Source organism: Passer montanus, unplaced genomic scaffold (assembly GCF_014805655.1).
Source record: "Passer montanus isolate IOZ18808 unplaced genomic scaffold, ASM1480565v1 scaffold1, whole genome shotgun sequence".
NCBI lineage: Eukaryota > Metazoa > Chordata > Aves > Passeriformes > Passeridae > Passer > Passer montanus.
The window spans coordinates 5,999,801-6,020,331 of record NW_024356504.1 but is presented as its reverse complement, the minus strand read 5'-3'; the positions used below and the strand labels follow the sequence as shown (position 1 = coordinate 6,020,331).

The window sequence follows — 20,531 nt, the reverse complement described above, 5'->3', positions numbered from 1 at the left end:
TTTTTTGAGTAAAAACATGTTCCAAATTAATTTGTGCCTGTGACCTGTGACAAAGTGTGTCTTTGAAACACATCCCATAAATTGAAGCAAAAGTCAACAAGGCAATGTGTTTTCAAGTGAACTTACTTAAAATGTCTTTGGCAGTGTGTTTATCCGGAACATCACTTGGATCGCTGTATCCAATCTTATTGACAGCATAAACACGGAACTGGTACTCTGTACCTTCCATCAGCCCTGTTACCACAAATTGTGTAGCCTGTAAATTCTTAGGTAGATTGCATCTGACCCAGTTGTCTGTGTCAGCTCGTTTTGATTCCACTAGATAACCAATGATAGGGCTTCCTCCATCATATGCTGGTTTGCTCCATGACAGGCTTATCGAATTACGAGTAGTATCAACCACTTTCGGGAAAGCAGGTGGGCCAGGAGGATCTGGGAATTAAACCAACATAAAGTTAGCATACCAAATGCTGCATGATAATATTTGCAAATAATAACGGAAAATATCTGAGACTTTTAGCTTACATTGAGGGTCACGAGCATACACTGCTTTAGATGGTGCGCTAGGCTTGCCAGGTCCAGCCTTATTCAATGCTATCACCCGGAACTCATACTCTGTTCCTTCTTGGAGTCCAGTAGCTTTAACAGTTCTTTCAATGACAGGCTTCCTGTTTACTTTTGTCCAGTTAAGAGCCTTTGTTTCACGCTTCTCAAGTATATAACCAGTGATTGGGGATCCACCATCACTAGCTGGTGGCTTCCAGCTCACAGTCATAAAGTCTTTTGTTACATTGCTAATTACTGGCGGATCACAAGGTCCGGGCACATCTGTGGAGATTTATTTGAAAATTACATTCACATTCTTAAGTATAGACAAAAACCCAGTGACATGAAACTATTCCACAAAGCACTTACCATATGGGTTTTTAGCAACTGCAGGTTCAGTCAAGATGGGGTCTCCAACACCGTATTTGTTTTCAGCACAAATGCGGAACTGATACTCATGTCCTTCTATCAGTCTCTCCACAGTGCAGCTTGTAATGGGTACATTGGCACTGACTTGGGCCCAGTTAGGTCTGCTTGTTTCACGCTTGTCTACAATGTAGTTAGTAATTTCTGAACCCCCATCTTCCAAAGGAGGCTCCCAAGAAAGCATTGCACGATCTGCATACATATGTTTGATTTTGACAGAAGCTGGTGGGCCAGGCTTATCTAGAACAATCAACATCACATTATTATAGTTCTATCCCTTGCTATATCATTTTATTATAAATGTCTTTATTAATAGACAGTATTTAGCTTACCAAGTACTTTAAGCCTAATGGTTGCTGACTTTGATCCACTTGCATTTTCAGCAGTAATAGTGTAGTCTCCTGTTTGCTTCCTGTTAACACTGAACAACTCAACTGTAGCAAGATTTCTCTTTGTGGTGATCTTAAGACCTTCAGATGGCTTTAAAACTTCTCCTTCTTTCTTCCAGGTGATTGCTGGCATTGGCTTGCCATACACATTTGCCTCCAGGCGCACATTAGTTCCAGCTTTTACTGTAAGCTGTGATTGCATAGACAGATCTAACTCTATTCTGGGAGGAACTGAAAGGAAAGAGTCCAAGAGTTAATCAATTCAGCAGAAGATAAATGCCTCGTTCTTTACATGAGTGCTAGTTCCCAACATGCACAGACTGCTTCCAGAGTTATCAAACGCTTTTGTACTCCTTACCATTTTCTGGATGAATGGTCACTGGATCAGAAGGTTCTGAAGGTCGACTAATGTTAACTGCTGTCTTAGCAATTGCTCTAAATTGGTACTGAGCATTTTCTTCCAAACCAGTCACAGTGTACTCTTCCAGGGGTATTTGATATGGAGTTGTATTGCACCGCTCCCACTTATCACCAGGTAATTTGCAAGCCTCCACAAAGTAGCCAATAAGTTTGCTACCACCATCATGCTTTGGTCTTGTCCATACCAGTGATGCAGTACTCTTAGTGACATCAATAACTTCAGGTTTTCCAGGGGGATCTATGGCAAATAAAAACATATTATAGTATATTTTTTAAAAAAGAGCTAACACATTAGAAAATGGCTTTAATATTACTGGATCCTATTTACTGCATACCTAGACAGTGCAATCAGAGTTATAATAAACAGATGTTATAATAAACATGAAAGTACAAACAGAAGGGCAAACTAAAGATCATAATAAGTTGCAGATATATTGATAACTATCATAAAAACAGTCTGTTGCAAAGTATTGGTATGGGTGGCTTACCAACTGGTGCTCTTGCTGTGACAAACTCAGTTGGTTTACTAGGTTTACTTGCTCCAGCTCTGTTCAATGCATAAATTCTGAAAGTATACTCAAGACCTTCAATGAGGCCCACACAAGGGTATTCGGTAGAGCGCACAGCTGTGTCATTAGCTTTCACCCACAGTAAACTGTTCCTTTCTTTGCGCTCAATGAGATAACCAGTGATTGGACTGCCTCCATCGCTATCTGGTTTATCCCAAGCAACAAAAATGCAGTCCTTATTGACCTTGGTAATACGTGCATTCTTTGGTTCACTGGGAACATCTAGAAAGGAATATAAAGATAAGACATCAATTGTATGTTTTCTTAGTAGGATGTTTAAATAGAGAAATGCTGCTATCAAAAACTGGCGTACCAAATGGGTATCTTGCAATCATCTTGTCAGAAGCAAGTGGCTCAGAAATCCCAAAACGATTTTCAGCACGAACACGGAACATATACTCCTCTCCAGGAATCAGCTTTCCAATTCTGCAGCTTGTCTTTGTGACAGAAGATAAAGCTGTTACCCAGTCTCCTCGGCTTACATCACATTTCTCAACTACATAGTTTGTAATGTTGCTGCCACCATCTTCAAGAGGTATGTGCCATGAAAGAGTGCAAGCATCAGCATCTATTTCAGAAATATCAAATGGAGGCTGTGGCGGACCTGGTTTATCTGCATGAAAAAGTATATCAAGAAAATGGATGAAATAATATGGCAACAACTAGAATATAGTAAAACCAGTTTTATATAAAGCTGGACTGAAAAACAACCAAATGGGACATACCCATGACTGTCACTTTGATTTTCTGACTATCAGTACCAGAGCTGTTTTCTGCAGTAAGAGTATAAAAATCAGTATCTTTTCTAGTCACATCCTTAATGATAAGAACAGAAGACTTTTCTGCTTTATGCACAGCAAGGCGACTGGATGTAACCACATCTTGATCTCCCTTCAGCCATTTACAGACTGGCTGAGGCTTCCCATATACATGAGCTTCAATTCTCAGTTTCTTTCCAGCTTTAATGTGAACATGATCAGGCATCAGAATCTTAGGTGGGACTGTAAGAAAAAAAAAAAAAAACACAGAGGAAAATAAATTCAAGTTCTTTGACATATTAATTTACTTTTTCTTAATTTTTCATGTGAAACGTCTCTGCATCTCTCTTAAGTAGAATCACCAGTATGAATGACTAGAAATTCTTTAATTTATGTTCCACTTATGGACAACTTCAGTTTCTGCAAGTGGCAATATCCATTCCAGTCTTACTTTTGTATTATTGTACAGTTTCTAAGAGAATATTTATTAATTTGGATTGCCATCAACCACATTTATGTAGAGATTTGTACACTATTAATGCACAAAATATAATTTTTCTTTTTGTCTGAAATCTGTTGCTCACTTATTGCTGGCCTTCTACAAGAAACATGGAGAAGAAAACTGAAGTTCTTACTGAGATAAACCTGCTTGCACAGTCAGTCTTTCTGTATCTTTGAATTATTTTTCTCCTACTTCTTCTTTTGCACAAAAGCAATTTTTCCCAAAAAAACCTGGCAGCATGTTGGGTATACTTCCTTCCACTGGCTAGTTTTCTTTCTCCTATGTCTGTACCTCTCTCTTTTTCTTCCCATGTCCCAGATGAAGGAGATTCTGCTCATCTTGCCCTTACCCTACATATTCCTGTGCCTCAGGAACCCTGCCACCTTAAATAGGCCAACCTGTCCTCCATGATTTTTGTTTTAGATTCTCAACCAACCTTACAATATAAACCACTTATTTTCTCTTATATTAAAACAAGTCCAGCTTTCCAATTTATCTCTCAAACTACCAGTCTGACATTTCTTCTCTTTCATTTAAACTTCATTGAAAGTATTTATTATTTCTTCCTAATTCTTAGCTTCCAGTTCTAACTCAAACTGTACCTGAAAAGTTATTTAATAATTCTGAATTAGTGGTCAACTCTCCTTTTTTTCCTGACCTGTCAAAATACTCAGTACAGTCAACCATAATCCTCCAGATAACTCCATAAAGCAAACATCTTTCTATGACTCAAAAACCTGTATATCTCACTCAATTATTGAAGCAGTATATTAAGTAGTATTTAAATTGCTACTTACTGAGTTGTTCTTTAATTTCATATTCTCCTGTAGCTTCTATTGGCAAACTCACTCCTACAGCATTTCTAGCTGCCACTCTAAAGTTGTACTTCTTTCCCTCTTTCAGACCAGCCACAACAATGGAGAGATCTTTAACGACTGAATATTCCATCCAGCGATCTGCTGGTTGATCATGTTCTTTGTAGCTAACAATGTATCCGTCAATTTTAGAGCCTCCATCACGCAGTGGTGGCAGCCAGCCTAAAGTAGCACTATTCTTTGTAATTTCAGTAACTTCAAGTTTTCTTGGTGGATCAGGCTCACCTTTCAGGGGAAAAAAGGAACACATTAAACATTGAATTTCAAAGATTTTCTTACTCTTGGATATTGGATGCTATCTATGCAAATTCAACAAGAGCAATGTATAAAAGATGTAACCTCTTTTAAGAGAAAAACAGAAGAAAACAGAAAATGTCCACAGAGGCAAACAAAAAATATACATAGAGGCACACTCACTTAGAGGATCTGATGCTAGAACAGGTTTTGGAATGTCACTTGGAACACCTGATCCATATTCATTCACTGCTGTTACTCTGAAGTAATATTCATTTCCAGGCACAAGGTTTGCTATTTGGAAGCTAGTTTTCTTTAGTTCTGCTGTGACTGTTGCCCATGTCTTCCTGTCAGCCTCCCGTTTCTGCAGGATGTAATGAGTCACTGGGCTACCCCCATCATTCTCTGGAGGTGCCCATGAAAGATGGCAGGACATCTTGGTGACATCTGAAACCCTGAAGTCTGACACAGGTCCAGGAGTATCTATGAAGAAATTTCAATTTATGTTAGTATTTTCTTCTTTAATAAGTTAAAATTAAGGGGGACCAACAACTGTCTATATAGAGGGAGTTAGTGTTAGGTGATAGAATTAGACTCAAAAACTGTTGTACCTGAGGAAAATAAATATTCTGGCAAGGAACATCCAAAATAGTTTTAGAATTGTCTTGAGGTATTTCTCACATTACTTACCCAGAACTCTGACGTTCACAAATACAGCCTTTTCTCCAGCTGCATTAACAAGTGTCAGTGAATATTTGCCTGAGTCATCACGTGTTGAATCGGGAATGACACAGAAGGCCATAGTGTCAACCAGATCAACTTGTCCTTTTCTGATAACATTATCAATACCCATTCTCCTCCAGGTGACTTTTGGTGCTGGGCGACCCCTCACAATGGCAAAAAGTCTAATAGGGCATCCTGCTCTGACTGTGACTAACTTTCTCATGCTGGCATCCAGCTCAATCTCAGGAGGTTCTGAAAGACAAAGAAATAAAATGCAAAGTTTTGCACATTAAATAAAATAAGCATACAGCAAATAACATGTTGCATGTAAACACCCCAAAAGAAGATGGGAAAACCCACCAAGTATTTCTTTGGGAGACACTGCTTCTTTCAATTCTGCTGGTCGGCCAAGGCCAACCTGGTTTTGGGCAGAAACTCTGAACTCATATAATTGCTTCTCATCCAGGCTGGTAGCTGTGAATTCTGTATGAATAACTTGAGCAGCAACATTACATCGTTTCCATCCTGCTTCAGGATCAGCACCCTCAACTTTTGGTCTCATTTCCACAACATATCCAATAATCGGAGCACCACCATCGTAAACTGGTTTTCCCCAGCCAAGGGTTAAGGAAGTCTTCGTGCTATCAACCACTCTCAAGTTTGTGGGAGGACCAGGTGGTTCTGCAAGACAGTAAAAAATACAGATTAGAACACAGCTGTAGAGTTTAGCAATCTGTTAACATTGAAATAATACAGAAAAATTCAGTGGTATTTTACCTATTGGGTCTTTGGCTATTACAGGTCTTGATGGCAAGCTTGGTTCTCCAAGTCCCACTTCATTTTCAGCACTGACGCGGAACTGGTATTCATGACCAGGGAAGAGATTAGTAACCTTCTTGCGTCTCTCTGGGATTGGAGTTTTAGTAACAGGAACCCATCTTAGCGACCGTTTCTCTTTCTTCTCTAAAATGTATCCTGTAATTGATTTGCCACCATCATATTCTGGTGGATTCCAAACTACAGTCATCTCTTCTTTGCTGACTCTGGTGACATCCGGAGGGTCAGGGCGTCCAGGTCTATCATATTTTGTTTTTGCAATAATTGGATGTGTTTCTGTTGGTGGACCAGTGCCCATTTTATTCTCTGCACGCACTCTGAATATATATTCATTACCTTCAATGAGGCGTGTCACTTTGGCATAGTTTGTCAGAACAGAGGAAGAGTATGTAGACCAAACCATACGCTTGCTTTCACATTTTTCCAGGATGTAGTTCTGTATTTCACAACCACCATCATCTTCTGGAGGATCCCAAGTAACAGTACATCTATCACTTGAAATGTCAGTGACCTTCAAGTTTCGTACAGGACCAGGTTTATCCAAAACAATAACAGTAGCATATGCCACAAAGCTACCAGCTGCATTAGTTGCTGTAATCACATATTTCCCACCATCAGTACGCCTTGATTTTGTGAGAACAAACTTAGATGTGTCAGAAGTGTTTTCAATACTGACTCTTGGAGATCTGGTGAGATCTGTGGCATCTTTGTCTTTTGCCCATACAACTTCAGGCTGTGGTTTTCCTCTGACTCCAGCCTCAATTCTAATTGTGTCACCTGCTTTCACAGTTAGAACCCCACTTAACTTCAAATCTAGCACTGGTTTCTGGAGATCTTCCTTCACAACAACTTCAGCTGTTTTTACCCAGTTACTTTCACCAGCCTCATTCTTAGTTTGAACTCGGAATTGGTAAATTTTATTTTCCACACATTTATCTACCATGTAGTGTGTTTCCTTAATGCTGCCTTTGTGAACTCTTTCCCATTCATCTGAATCTTTCAGTTTTCTCTCAACGTGGTAACTTAAATTTGGACTTCCACCATCATAATCTGGCCTTCTCCATTTCAGGTATACAAATGTCTTTCCTTTCTCTGCAATGTGAAGATTTTCTGGCTCTCCAGGCTTGTCAATAGGATTGATAGCAAGGATTGGAGTCTTGGTCTCAATGCAAGGACCTGGACCTATTTTGTTCTCTGCACAAACTCTAAAGAAGTATTCACGGTTCTCTACAAGATTTGCCTTTACTAATCGTTTAGTAATATCAGAGGAGACAATTGACCATCCCCTCTGATTTGGTTGACGGTATTCTACTATGTAATTTGTAATTTCAGAGCCACCATTATCCACTGGACTCTCCCAAGAGATCATACAAGAGTCTTTTGTGACATAGCTTATTTTCAGGTTCTGACATGGTCCAGGTCTGTCAAGTACATTAACAATAGCAAAAGCTTGAGCTTGTCCACAGCTGTTTTTAGCTGCTATTATATATTTGCCATGATCAGATCTTTTGGCTTCTTTCACTTGCAGTTCAACATTAGGTAGATCATGAAGTATTTCAACATGCTTTTCTTGGACTAGTACTTTGCCATCTTTAGACCATGTTATTTCAGGATCTGGTCTGCCTTTTACCTTACCAGTAATACGTATTGTTTGACCTACTCGGACAGTAATTAAGTCTCGACAAGTGACATCTAGGCTTATTTCTGGAGGAGAAAGAATGTCTTTTGCAAGCACAGTTTCTGGTAGTTCTCTTGGTTCTCCCTCTCCCACGATGTTGACAGCTTTTATTCGGAATTTATATTCATTCCCTTCTATTAATCCAGGTACTCTGAAAGCACACTGTCTAATGAGCTCATCCTTATTAATCCTATTCCACTGCGTAGTTCCACTTTTCTGACATTCCACAATGTATCCCAGAATTGGGCTGCCACCATCCTTGAGGGGCTTTGTCCACACAAGATCAGCTGATTCTTTAGTTTTGTCTTTTAATTTTGGATTTATAGGTGGTCCAGGAGGAGTGATAGGACGTGATGCTTTTATTGGATCAGAGCTTGGAGATGGTTTGCTTAAGCCCACCATGTTTTCTGCAAAAACTCTGAATTCATATGTGTTGCCTTCAAAAAGACCGGTGACTCTGTATTTCATATCAAGTATAGGCGTCTTATTGACACGCACCCATTTACCAGATGCTTCCCGACGTTCAAGTATATAACCAGTTATTGGAGTTCCACCATCAGATTTTGGTAGGGTCCAAGACACTGTTGCAGCATTTTCTGTAATATCATAAACAGTTGGTTTACCAGGTGGGGATGGTGGATCAAACATGTATTTAGCAACTGTTGGTTCTGAATCCAGGGGTGCACCGATGCCTATCTTATTTTCTGCACGAACGCGGAAAATATATTCACAGCCTTTCTGCAGTCGTGGAACCTTAATTTTTGTGTGACTTGTTCCAGAGCTAACCACTCCCCAAGTTTCTTTCTTTGATTGACGCTTCTCAACAATATAATTTATTATAGGACTTCCACCATCATCTTTAGGAGGGCGCCAAGAAATAACCATGTATTCTGGCGTTACTTCAAGAATATTAATAGGACCAGTTGGTGGGCCTGGAACATCCAAAACTGTAAGGTGCAGAGCCACAGTTTTGCTGCCAGCTGCATTAGATACTGTGAGTAGATATTCTCCTGTATCCTTTCTTACACAGTCTTTGATAGTAAGCACAGTTGAGTAATTGTCAGTCTCAATCTTGTATTTGCCATCTGGTTTAATTTCAGTGTCATCAGTAACCCATTTTGCTGTGGGAACTGGCACACCTCTCATAATCGCTGGAAGGCGCACTGTGGTGCCAGCTTTAACAACAAGACCTTCAATTAACTTCACATCTAGATCCACAGATGGAGGTACTGAAATTAGAGAAAAATGGAAATTATTTTTTCAGGGCAAATGTTTATAGAAAAAGAAAAAAAAATCAGTGGAAAAAAAAAGAAAAAACAAAAAATTACCTAGTTTTTCTTGACACTCTATTGGTATAGTTGTATCTGGAAGGCTAAGACCAACAATGTTTTGAGCTCTCACACGGAATTTGTATATTTTTCCTTTCTGTAGGCCTGTAACAACACAGTCTAGCATCGGGACTGTCTGGAACTTTGTCCATTCATCTGCACCATCTTCTTGATATTCCACCAAATACCCAGTTATCTCAGCACCACCATCACGATCTGGTCGATTCCAAACAAGGGAAACTTCAGTCTTGTCAACATCTACATGATGCAGATTCTTTGGTGGCCCTGGAGGATCTTTTAAAATACAAAAGCAAAATGGTTACTAGGATGAAAAATCTACGGTACCAGTGTATCATGTTCATACTAACATGACAACCTCAAAATTACCAAATCCCATATGAAAAAAATCAAACCATATAACTGAAAAATACTTACGTAGTGGATCTATAGCTTTGATAGGCTTAAGTGTTTCCACATATGGACCTCTACCATACTGATTCTCAGCTGCAACTCGGAAGAGATACTGAGTGCCTTCCATCAAATATTTAGCCATATGACTGCGTTTCTTGGAGGATGATGAGATGGCTACCCACTGTGCAGAAGCTACATCTTTCCTCTCCACCACATAGTTGGTAATCACAGAGCCGCCATCATCTTCTGGTTCCATCCAAGTGAGATAGCAAGAGTCACTTCTGACATCACTGACATTCAGATTTCTGGGTGGACCAGGCTTATCTAACATTGATAAAAATATAATCTGTTATTTAATTGGTAATGGAAGCATTTCTTAAACAACTTTGTAAATTTCAAGATAAACTATATAATATTTTATGTGGTTTTAATCCTTTTTCTATTTTTTAAATATTTGCATAAAAATAAAAATATAAGTTGGTTTACAGACATTTTCCAGAAATTTCTTAATTTGCTTATCTTTAGTTATAGAGTAAAAAGATGCTGTATAAAGGGAACACAAAATGATTACCTAAGACCACAACTTTTACTGAAACAGTCTTTGAACCAGCTGGATTTTCAACCGTCAGGGAGTACATTCCACCATCTTCATGGACAGTGTTACGGATTTCAAGCTTACTGCCAACTCCTGTAACTTCAATATCAGCTTTGGGTGAGACCTCATGATCTTCTTTCTTCCAAGTAACTTTTGGGAATGGAACACCTTTAATAACAGCACTAAGTCTCAAGGTATCTCCAGCTTTTACATGCTGTTCTCGGGCCATATTAGCATCAAGTATTAACTCAGGAGGTTCTGGAATAAAAAAATAAAAGTTTTTACAAAATGAGGAAAAAGAAGTCTGTTCTTAAATTAATTTATCCGATTTTATTAAACTCACCAAGCCTGTCCTTTACTTCTACCGGATCAGGAACATGCGCTGGATCAGATTCACCTGCTGCATTGACTGCCTTGACCCTGAATTTATAGGTTAGTCCCTCAGTAAGACCAGTGACTTTGTAGTTTGTTTCAGGACAAGAATCTGCTGTAAGATTAGCTTGTTTCCATTCCTCATCTCCAACTTTCTGAAACTCTATAAGGTAGCCAATTATCTTGCCATTTCCGTCATGGCGTGGTGGTTGCCAAGATAAATCAACTGAATTTTTAGTTTTATCTACTGCTTCTGGATTAACAGGTGGACTTGGTTTTGCTGTTAAAAAAGTAAACAATAAATAAATGGGAGAAAAAAAAAGAAACTATTAGAATAATTTTTTAAATGAAACTGAGTGCATTAAAAATTCAATGAGAAATGAAATGTGATACTTTACCAATTGGATCTCTAGCGAAAATTGGCTTTGATGGTGGACTAGGATCACCAACACCAATTTCATTTTCTGCTGAAACACGGAATTCATACTGACAGCCTTCGAGGAGATCAGGCACTTTGAACTTTGTACCAGGGAAAATTGGATCCTTGGTAGCTTTGACCCATCTTGTAGCCATTGTTTCCTTCTTTTCTACTATGTAGTTTGTTATTGGCTTTCCTCCATCATATGGTTTGTTCCAAACCACTACTGCAGAGTCTTTGGTTACATCCTTAATGATTGGTTGCTCAGGTGCATCAGGAACACCTGGGGTGAGAAGAAAAAAAGAGTGTATGAACATTACAAACAGAATAAAGATTGGAGTATCTAAATAATATTGAAAACTAAAAGCTTACGGAAACGGTCCTTGGCTTTCATCTCATCAGAGATGAGAGGATCGCTTATGCCATAAAGATTTTCAGCATAAATTCGAATTTGATATTCTCTTCCTTCAAGCAGCTTGGGAATTTTGCATGTTGTCTTCACTGTGGCAGATGTAACTGGCATCCACAAGTCTTTGTGTGTATCCTTCTTCTCAATTATGTAATTTGTAATTTCACTGCCTCCATCATCTAATGGAGGTTTCCAGGAGACAACCATATGATCTTTAAAGACTTCATCAAATATAACTGGGCCTACTGGAGGTGATGGGCGATCTGTTTAAGAAAAAATAAAGCATACCCATGCTTTTTTATTAACTTCACAAAACAAAATCAATTAAACAGTGTCAATACAGCAAATATAGTATAAAATTAGAAACTTGACATCACAGTTATAATAAGGAATCAATACTTCAGGGCTATTACTCCGTAATATATGTTTGATGTACTGGAAATAATTCCTTAATGCTTATAATGTATTTGGATTAACATTTTCTACAGTGTTGAGATTCTCTAAATGCATGTAGGGACATCAAATTATTCATGCTGAATAAACTAATTCAGAGTTAAATATGTGCTCAAAATAAATAAATAGCTTTTTAGTATAACTGAGAAAGGAGTAAATTGAATTATTGTAATAAAGAACACATTTCAATACTTAAATTTTATAAAAATCAATGAATTTTAATCACCAATAAAAGTCACAGACAATGTTGTTGTTCAGTAAAACCTACCAACGACATGAACTTGACAAAATCCTTTTCTTGATCCTGTGCTGTTCTCAACAGTAACACAATATTTGCCTGTGTCTTCACGGACAGATTTTAGTATCCCCAAACAAAGAGTTGTAGGAGTTGTCTTAATCTTTATTCTGTCGTCTTCTTTCACAACAATATCATCCTTCAGCCAAGTAACCTTTGGTGCAGGTTTGCCTGAGTAGCGTCCAGTCAAGCTGAAAGCTTCACCAACTCGGACAATAAGCTTGTCTCTAAAGTCAAGGTCAAGTGTGGGAGGTGCTGAAAGACAAAATACACAAAACCCACAAATGTCAGCAATATTTATATGAGAAAGTAAGGAATTAGTAAATGTAATTGCTATTTTCAAAAGAAATATGAAAAAGAAACATACCAATTTCATCCTTGCACGTGATTGGTTTAGTGCAAAATGATGGCTTGCCTTGCCCCACAATATTGCAAGCACTCACACGAAACTCATAGGTGTCACCTTCCTTCAAGCCTTCTACAGTGAATTTCCTATCTAGCATTTTCTCCTTTGTAACTTTGTGGAATTTGTCTTTTCCAATGAGACGGCTCTCTAGAACGTACATGGTGATATCTGAGCCTCCATTATATTTTGGAGGGTTCCAAGTCAGTGTCACAGAGTTCTTGGTAACTGCTTTTACTTCCAGGTCTTCTGGACGGTCAGGAACAGCTGTGAATAAAGTAAAAAAAAAGTAGATTCATTTTCCTTCATATTCAGAATCTTCCTGTATATTAATCTCATATGACAGTTATCTAAACCAAAAATATTCTTACTTATTGGATCTCTAATGAGAATCTCTTTCGTTGTTTCTGTGAAAGGACCCATGCCAATTATATTCTCAGCTGCAATTCGGAAAAAGTATGCTTTCCCTTGAATGAGTCCCTGAACAGTAGCATTCTGTCTTGTAACTGTGTAGGTCACTGGAGTCCAAGCTCTGTGGTCAGATTCACGTTTTTCAATTATATAGTTCGTAATAGGAGAACCACCATCATCTTCTGGAGTAAACCATGACAATTTACAAGAGTCATTAGTTAGATTCTCTGTAAGGAGTGGCATTCCAACTGGGCCTGGAACATCTGGAAGCAAAGAAATAAAGGGAGTATTGAAATATACATGCTGAATCTTAGGAAACTGTACTTATTCACAAGCACTGAAGCTGCTATTTACCTAGCACATCAACAATAATTGTCTTCTTCCTCTCACCACCATCATTTTTAGCAAGAAGGGTGTATAAACCCTGGTGACTCCTTTTGCAATTCCTGATGACTAAAGAAGAACTAATAGCTGTTTCTTCAACTTTGGCTTCTTCTGGCAAAGCCTGCTCATCCCTGCTCCAACTCACTGTTGGAGGTGGCTTTCCTGAGACATATGCTATGATCCGAATTACTCCTCCAGCATGAACAACAATTCTGTCCCTTACACTTGCATCCAAATTAATATCAGGAGCCACTGAAGGAAGAGAAAAAAAAAGTCAATGATTTTCTTGTCTTACTTTGAGTTAGAGATACTAAAAATGTAAATCAAAATGATAAATACCAATTCTGTCCTTCATTTCAATAATGTCTGTAACTTCTCCAGGCTCTCCGATGCCAGCAGCATTTACTGCTCTAACTCTAAATTTGTAAAAACAACCTTCTTTTAATCCTGCCACAACGAACTTGGTTCCTCTAATTTCTCTATCTTTTACCTGGAAAAAAACATTGTAACATCAGCAAACATCAAGATACCATAAATTTCTTTGCAGAGTTTGAAACAAATGTGACATTAGATATTATTTCAGATATACAAGCACACAAAAGTATTAAGCCTACATGGATCTAACCCACACAGAATTTGTCAGAATTTTTAAAAGAAATGTATGTCATGGACCTACAAGCTATTCTGAAGATTTGTCTTTTTTTCTAACATATTCTAACATAGAAGGTTATTAGAATTATTTCTTTAACAATTACAATAGTCTGGTCTCAGAAGAATTACATGTATTTTTGAACACATAAACTCATATAAGAGAGAGCAACAAAAAAAGGGAATTAATTTATTTTCTTTTTGAAATCCAATATAAAGTCTCTTCAACTGGAAACAGTATTGGAAATGTGGGCTTTGCTTAAAATGAACCCATGTATCTATGGAGACACAAAAAATAGTCAAGGTGTGCACCAGTTAAATTTTCAGTAATTCACTATTGAAAAAAACGATGAAAATGTAGAAACATAGTAGTTGTAAATGCTTTGGCATCATCTGATATGAGTGAGGGTTACTTTCCTGACAGTTCTAACTTGGTCTTCTGTGGTTTTTTATCACGTATTACCTACATATTTTCCCACATCTTTAAATAAAAATTGCAAAATTCTGTATCCAGTATTTGCACAGTTAACTTCATATTAAGGAAGGACAAGCTTGGTCTTGTATTTTAAATGTACAAAGATAATTATGGTACAAACTTTTAAAAAATAACTTGAATAGCAAAAATTTTTAAAGAAAATTTTTCTGGAGCAATTCATATTGATAGACATAGAGAGAAGAAGTGCTGATTCTGTAGTGGTTTTCCACCTACCCGTTCCCATTCTTCCTTTCCTTCCTCTTTAAACTCAACAATGTAGCCAGTGACTCTAGAGCCACCATCCTTTACTGGTGGAGTCCATTCCAAGTCCACAGAAGACTTTGTCCAATCAGTAACTTTTGGTATAGGAGGGCCAGGTGGGGCTGAAAAATATCATCATACAGCATAAAGATGTATTATATGCTCTTATTTGAATATTTTAAAATTTAGAAAAAACTAATTTAAAATATTTACCAATAGGATCTCTAGCAAGTGCTGGATCAGACGGCATGCTTGGTGGGCCAACACCAGCTGCATTGATAGCTGACACACGGAACTGATACTCAGAGCCTTCAATAAGGCCTGTAACTTTGTAGGAAACCCCCAGGGTCATAGGCTTGATAGGATCGCGGTTAACCCTGGTCCATCTCTTTCCAGTGGTCTCTTTGCGCTCCAACCAGTAACCAGTAATAGGAGAACCACCATCATGCTCTGGTTCTTCCCAGTTCACCGTCATTGAGTCACGTGTTATACTGCTAACTGTTGGCTTGTCAGGAGGTCCAGGGACAGCTGAGGGAAAAAAATTCACACACAGCTTGTAAAAAATATGCTAAAATTACATTAAAATAGCTAGAGTGCAGAAGAGCTATGCACTCACATGGCTGCCATTGCACTAGGCAATTAGCCATCTGCACAAGATCTCTTTCCTCTTTCAATTTCTCACCCCTATTCAGGTACATATAATCTGTGAAAAATGACATGCCTTTCCTCTAAATAAAAAATGTCAATTTTTTTTTTCTAGCCTTTCTGGATCACTACCTCATCTTAGTGCTCAGCCTAACATTTCCTGTTTTAAGAACCATTTTCTCTTGCCAGCCTAACATTCCTCCTAGGTATGAGCCTTTCTGTATAATTTATCTTTCAAAACTGAAGGTAGGAAATGAATTCTTTATGGTCCAAGACATTAATAATGTCTCAAATACAATAGAATAAATTGAATCTTATCAAATAAAAATTTACTTGTGTATTTAAGCATTAAAAATATTGAGATTTACTTTAATATAACACAAAGAGGGAGAAAAATATTTTAAGCACTACACATGCTTACTGCTAAAACTCTTCAAGCTATTCTAGAAAACTTAGTAAAGAGAGAAAAGAGTAGTGGCATTTAACAGATGCTGTATGCATATCAGCATATGGAAACAACTGACATAACTTGAAAGCTTATTTCTACTTACTGAAAAGGTTTCGTGCTGTTTCTGGCTCACTATCCAAAGGTTCTCCAATACCGTATTTGTTTTGTGCCATAATGCGGAACACGTATTCATGGCCTTCCATCAGCTTGGGAACAGTGAATATGCACTCCTTAGGCTCATTAGTAACAGACACCCATGTCTTCCTATTTGCTTCTCTTTTCTCTATAACATAGTTTGTAATCTTAGAACCACCATCATCTAATGGAGGAAGCCATGATATTGTCATTTTATCAGCCAAAATGGATTCAAATTTAATAGGTCCTACTGGAGGTCCAGGACGACCTAAAATATACATTTTAAGAAAGAAGAATTAGTCAAGTATCAAATGAATGCTATGAATTAATGTAATAATTGTAAGAGTTCTTGATATGTACCCAGAACATTCAGCCGCATCTCCTTTGAAGCAGTTCCCAGGTCGTTTACAGCTGTTATAGTATATAAGCCTGTATCATTTCTGCGAGACTGTTGGATCAATAAAGTGCAAGTGTTTTCATCAACAATCTTGTTGACATGTTGATCATACACCACTGGTGATTTGTCATCTGGTTTCTTTGGAGGGGCTTTTAGCCATGTTAATGTGGGGAAGGGTACACCCTTTATCTTGGCCACAATTTTAACATCTGTTCCTTCTTCAACTTCCATAAATTCCTTGAGCTCAATAGATGGTGGACCTACAACAAAATGTTGAAAAAATAGCATAAAAAAATACTTCACAATTTAAAAATTGTATTTGTATTTACTAGTATCGCTACTTACATGTCTGGTCTTTGACAACAAGTGGACCAACAGTGGCTGAAGGTCTGCTAGGACCTGCTATATTTACAGCTTTGACTCTGAATTCGTATTCTCCACCTTCCACAAGATCCTCAACAGTAAACTTTGTTTCTTCCACATCACGTCTGTTGCATTGCTTCCAAGACTCTTTCACTTCTCCAGTACGATCCCAGCGGAGACATTCAACATTATAATGTGTAACAGGAGCTCCACCGTCATTCTTTGGTGGTTTCCATGTCAGGCTCACTGTGTTCTTGGTTACAAGGCCAATCCTCAGTTTAATAGGCGGATCAGGAGGATCTTCACAACCAAAACAGAAGAGTGAATAAATCCACCATGCAGTACCATGTGCTTTTAAAGGATTTGTTTGACATTAATTTTACTTACGGATTGGATCCCTGGCTGTGGTCCGCTGGATGGTTTCTGCAGGAGGGCCAACTCCAAAACGGTTTTCTGCACGTACCCGGAAGAAATATTCTTGGCCAGTTATGAGATCAGGTACAACAAAGGAAGTACTGCCACAATTTGGATTGACTTTAGTCCAGGCCTTCCCATCAATATTTCTCTTCTCTATAACATAGCCTCTGATTCTATCTCCACCATCATCATCTGGCATCTTCCATGAGAGTTTACAGCTACCTCTCGTGATATCACTTACTTTAAGGTCTTTTGGTGGGCCAGGGACATCTATTAAGATAAAAGCACAACAGACACAATTTTACAAAAGTATGTAGAAAAATAATACTAAATCCTAACATCTGGATACTTTAATATATGCAAGCCATACCAAGCACATTGACTCTGACATGCACTGTCTTTTGTCCTGCTTTATTCTTTGCTGTAATACTATATCGTCCAGAGTGACTTCTGTTGCAGTCAGGGATGATAATCTCTGAACGTGTATCACTTGCTTCCACCTGCATATTATAAGAACAAAAAGAAGTTATAGAGCAACTTTGAATATTTATGTTTCAAAAATGCAACAATACTGAGGTATAAAAAATTGCTTGCTTTACCTGAGCTTCTTCAGGTACATTATGACCTCCCTCCTATAAAAAATAGAAATAATATAAATGTAAAAGGGAATAGGCTTAAATGTTTAGAAAGAGGTGTAGGAAAAAAACATATTACTTTTACTAACCTTTGCTGCTGTTTTTGCTTTTCCTTCATACTCCCAAAATGTTTTTGGAACTGGACGACCCTTGATAACAGCTGGGATTTTAATTGTTGTGCCAGCACGACAAGAGAGCAAATCCTGTGCTCCAAGATCAAGGAAGATTTCTGGTTCCTCTGCAAAAATATTTAAATATATAAATTTTAAGAACTACTGAAAGCAAAATTCCATCATCACTGAGCTGAAATACCCAGAAACATGTAGAATGCATGTTCATGTGAGAAACGTTGGATATACAAAAAGAAAATTGGGAAGGATACAAATAGAAAAATTTGTTGCTGTAAATTTTTTATAAAATAAACAGTATTTCATTAGTATGTCTGTAGGTGCTCATCAGTTTCCTGATGGAGCATTGCCTGGGAATGGACATAGTAATGACACTTCAAAACTGTGTGTCAGTCTTTTGCTACATTCTTGTATAATCGTGTATTCTGTTTTGACTTTAGCTTGCTTGGCATCCTTTTTGAACATTCATTACAGTAAGTGGCATTTACATAAAACTACCTAAATCAGTTCTCAGAACTCTTACCTAGAATATCTTGGACAGGTATCTCTGATGTTGCAGGACTTGGTTCTGATTCTCCAGCAGCATTTACAGCTTTCACCCTAAATCGGTATTTTCTGAGCTCTTTCAAGTTGGGAATAACGCACTCACAAGTAGGAAAGAGTTTGTCTCCTTCATTCACCTTCTTCCAATCAGTACTACCTTCATCTTGCATTTCAACAATATATCCTTTTATAGGACTCCCACCATCCTTTTGAGGAGGCTTCCATGCAAGTGCTACAGATGATTTGGTTTTGTCTTTGACCTCTGGGCATGATGGTGGACCAGGCGCAACTGGTAAAACAAGAGCAAGTAAAAATTACCTGAGTGTTAGTTTCTTCCTATATTTTTCTAGTTAGGTTTCTAGAAGAATGCAAGTATTTTCATTTATTTACCTGTATATAGAGTGTAAATCCTGGAATGTGCATACTAGTTACACAGATTCCCTACGTTAGCAAGGGATACTTAAGGTACGAGGTATAAAGATTGAACTGTTTAACAGTAAAGTAAAATGTTAATATAAAAATATCAATCTGAACTGAAGTTTATTTGGCAATGCCTACCGTGTTATTACAGTATTAGGTACATAAAAGAGGTAAAAAATTAAAATTAAAGCTAATTATTTTTAAAATTTTTAAATCAGAAACTTTGTGTCAATATATTCTTAGGTTTAATGCAAACAAAGCATTTGATTAATGTTAGTACATTAACACTTCATTATTAATAATTTTCATTAATAAATTTTTAAAAAGTAATAGTAACACATTTTTTGTTCTGCTGTGATACAGTCCTCTAACACAGTCATACAAATAATATACTTACATATAGGATCTGCTGCCAAAGCTGGATCTGATGGTTCACTGGGAGGGCCAATTCCAGCAAGATTTTCAGCCATAACTCTAAACTGGTATTCAACACCTTCAGCCAAACGAAGCACATTGTGCTCTAGACCTTTTACTGATGGTTTTGTTACTGGAGCCCTGTTGACACGTGCCCAGTAGACACCTCCCACCTCTCTCTTTTCCAACCAATAGCCAGTTATTGGGCTGCCACCATTGTCCAAAGGAGGCTCCCAAGTCACCAGCATAGATGATCTGGTGCGATCCAAAATTTTTGGCTTTCCAGGAGGTCCAGGAAGACCATAGGGATCCTTAATGACAACTTTTTCTGAGAGGCATTCATCACTTATTCCATATTTGTTTACGGCCCGGACCCTAAATTGGTATTTTTCATTTGTTGCAAGATTCCATACCTGAAAAAGAGGATTTAAATCAATACTTGGCTACTTTCAGAATCAACTTATTTGGAGTTAAGCATAAGTTTTGAATTTAAATTTTATCTTGCAATCTGACTGATATACCTATGTTTATATACTACACAGTTCTATGTGATGTCCTAAGCATACTCTTATTTCATGTGCATAGGACTGAACATAAATAAAGACGTCATTACGTTTGTTCTTGCAGTTGGTAAAGAAGTGGATAATTCTGAAAAAATAGGAAGGAAGATGTTTTCTCTCTAGTTCAGCTAAGGTTAAGTAGTAAAATGAACAATTTCTTTTGTCACATGCGGGATAACACAGATACATAGATGGGAAACATTCATTCAGTAATTCTGGAGTCTAAATGGAGCATGAGCACAGATACCTATGCAGTTTCCATTAAATATGTAATAATTGTATTTTTTATGCATACTAAAATATGTAATAAAGATATTTTATAAATTACCCCAAATCTTCTCTCAACAGCGCCTTTGGAGACTTCTTCCCACTCAGATTTCTTCTTACTAGCATCACGTTTTTCAATAATGTAATGGGTAATTTCACTACCACCATTGTCAAGAGGTGCATCCCATGTTAAATAGCATGATTCTGCTTTAATATCAGAAACAGCAAGATTTCTTGGTGGAGAAGGACGATCTATATGAAAGCAATAGAGCATGGAACTACATTAAAAAGAAGGCAAAGGCATTTTATTAGCTGTCATTTTATTAAAATGTTGCATCC

General features: G+C 37.7%; 1 protein-coding gene across 1 annotated transcript in view; it reads right to left on the bottom strand.

The window, feature by feature from the left end:
• Nucleotides 1-20,531, bottom strand: part of TTN (titin) — a 238,110-nt gene that overhangs the window by 50,774 nt on the left and 166,805 nt on the right. The window contains exons 202-237 of the mRNA XM_039702997.1: nucleotides 20,254-20,444; nucleotides 19,349-19,778; nucleotides 18,512-18,820; nucleotides 17,950-18,098; nucleotides 17,825-17,857; nucleotides 17,596-17,725; nucleotides 17,196-17,495; nucleotides 16,791-17,108; nucleotides 16,409-16,705; nucleotides 16,017-16,316; nucleotides 15,034-15,348; nucleotides 14,794-14,942; nucleotides 13,776-13,926; nucleotides 13,407-13,688; nucleotides 13,013-13,315; nucleotides 12,606-12,908; nucleotides 12,212-12,493; nucleotides 11,454-11,753; nucleotides 11,062-11,364; nucleotides 10,635-10,943; nucleotides 10,268-10,549; nucleotides 9,721-10,020; nucleotides 9,286-9,579; nucleotides 6,220-9,186; nucleotides 5,803-6,123; nucleotides 5,410-5,694; nucleotides 4,903-5,202; nucleotides 4,408-4,710; nucleotides 3,076-3,351; nucleotides 2,664-2,963; nucleotides 2,270-2,572; nucleotides 1,720-2,019; nucleotides 1,305-1,592; nucleotides 916-1,212; nucleotides 526-828; nucleotides 127-432 (exon numbers count right to left, since the gene is read on the bottom strand). Of these exons, the coding sequence (XP_039558931.1) occupies nucleotides 127-432; nucleotides 526-828; nucleotides 916-1,212; nucleotides 1,305-1,592; nucleotides 1,720-2,019; nucleotides 2,270-2,572; nucleotides 2,664-2,963; nucleotides 3,076-3,351; nucleotides 4,408-4,710; nucleotides 4,903-5,202; nucleotides 5,410-5,694; nucleotides 5,803-6,123; nucleotides 6,220-9,186; nucleotides 9,286-9,579; nucleotides 9,721-10,020; nucleotides 10,268-10,549; nucleotides 10,635-10,943; nucleotides 11,062-11,364; nucleotides 11,454-11,753; nucleotides 12,212-12,493; nucleotides 12,606-12,908; nucleotides 13,013-13,315; nucleotides 13,407-13,688; nucleotides 13,776-13,926; nucleotides 14,794-14,942; nucleotides 15,034-15,348; nucleotides 16,017-16,316; nucleotides 16,409-16,705; nucleotides 16,791-17,108; nucleotides 17,196-17,495; nucleotides 17,596-17,725; nucleotides 17,825-17,857; nucleotides 17,950-18,098; nucleotides 18,512-18,820; nucleotides 19,349-19,778; nucleotides 20,254-20,444 (12,579 nt within the window). The remainder of the gene's footprint in view (nucleotides 1-126; nucleotides 433-525; nucleotides 829-915; nucleotides 1,213-1,304; nucleotides 1,593-1,719; nucleotides 2,020-2,269; nucleotides 2,573-2,663; nucleotides 2,964-3,075; nucleotides 3,352-4,407; nucleotides 4,711-4,902; nucleotides 5,203-5,409; nucleotides 5,695-5,802; nucleotides 6,124-6,219; nucleotides 9,187-9,285; nucleotides 9,580-9,720; nucleotides 10,021-10,267; nucleotides 10,550-10,634; nucleotides 10,944-11,061; nucleotides 11,365-11,453; nucleotides 11,754-12,211; nucleotides 12,494-12,605; nucleotides 12,909-13,012; nucleotides 13,316-13,406; nucleotides 13,689-13,775; nucleotides 13,927-14,793; nucleotides 14,943-15,033; nucleotides 15,349-16,016; nucleotides 16,317-16,408; nucleotides 16,706-16,790; nucleotides 17,109-17,195; nucleotides 17,496-17,595; nucleotides 17,726-17,824; nucleotides 17,858-17,949; nucleotides 18,099-18,511; nucleotides 18,821-19,348; nucleotides 19,779-20,253; nucleotides 20,445-20,531) is intronic.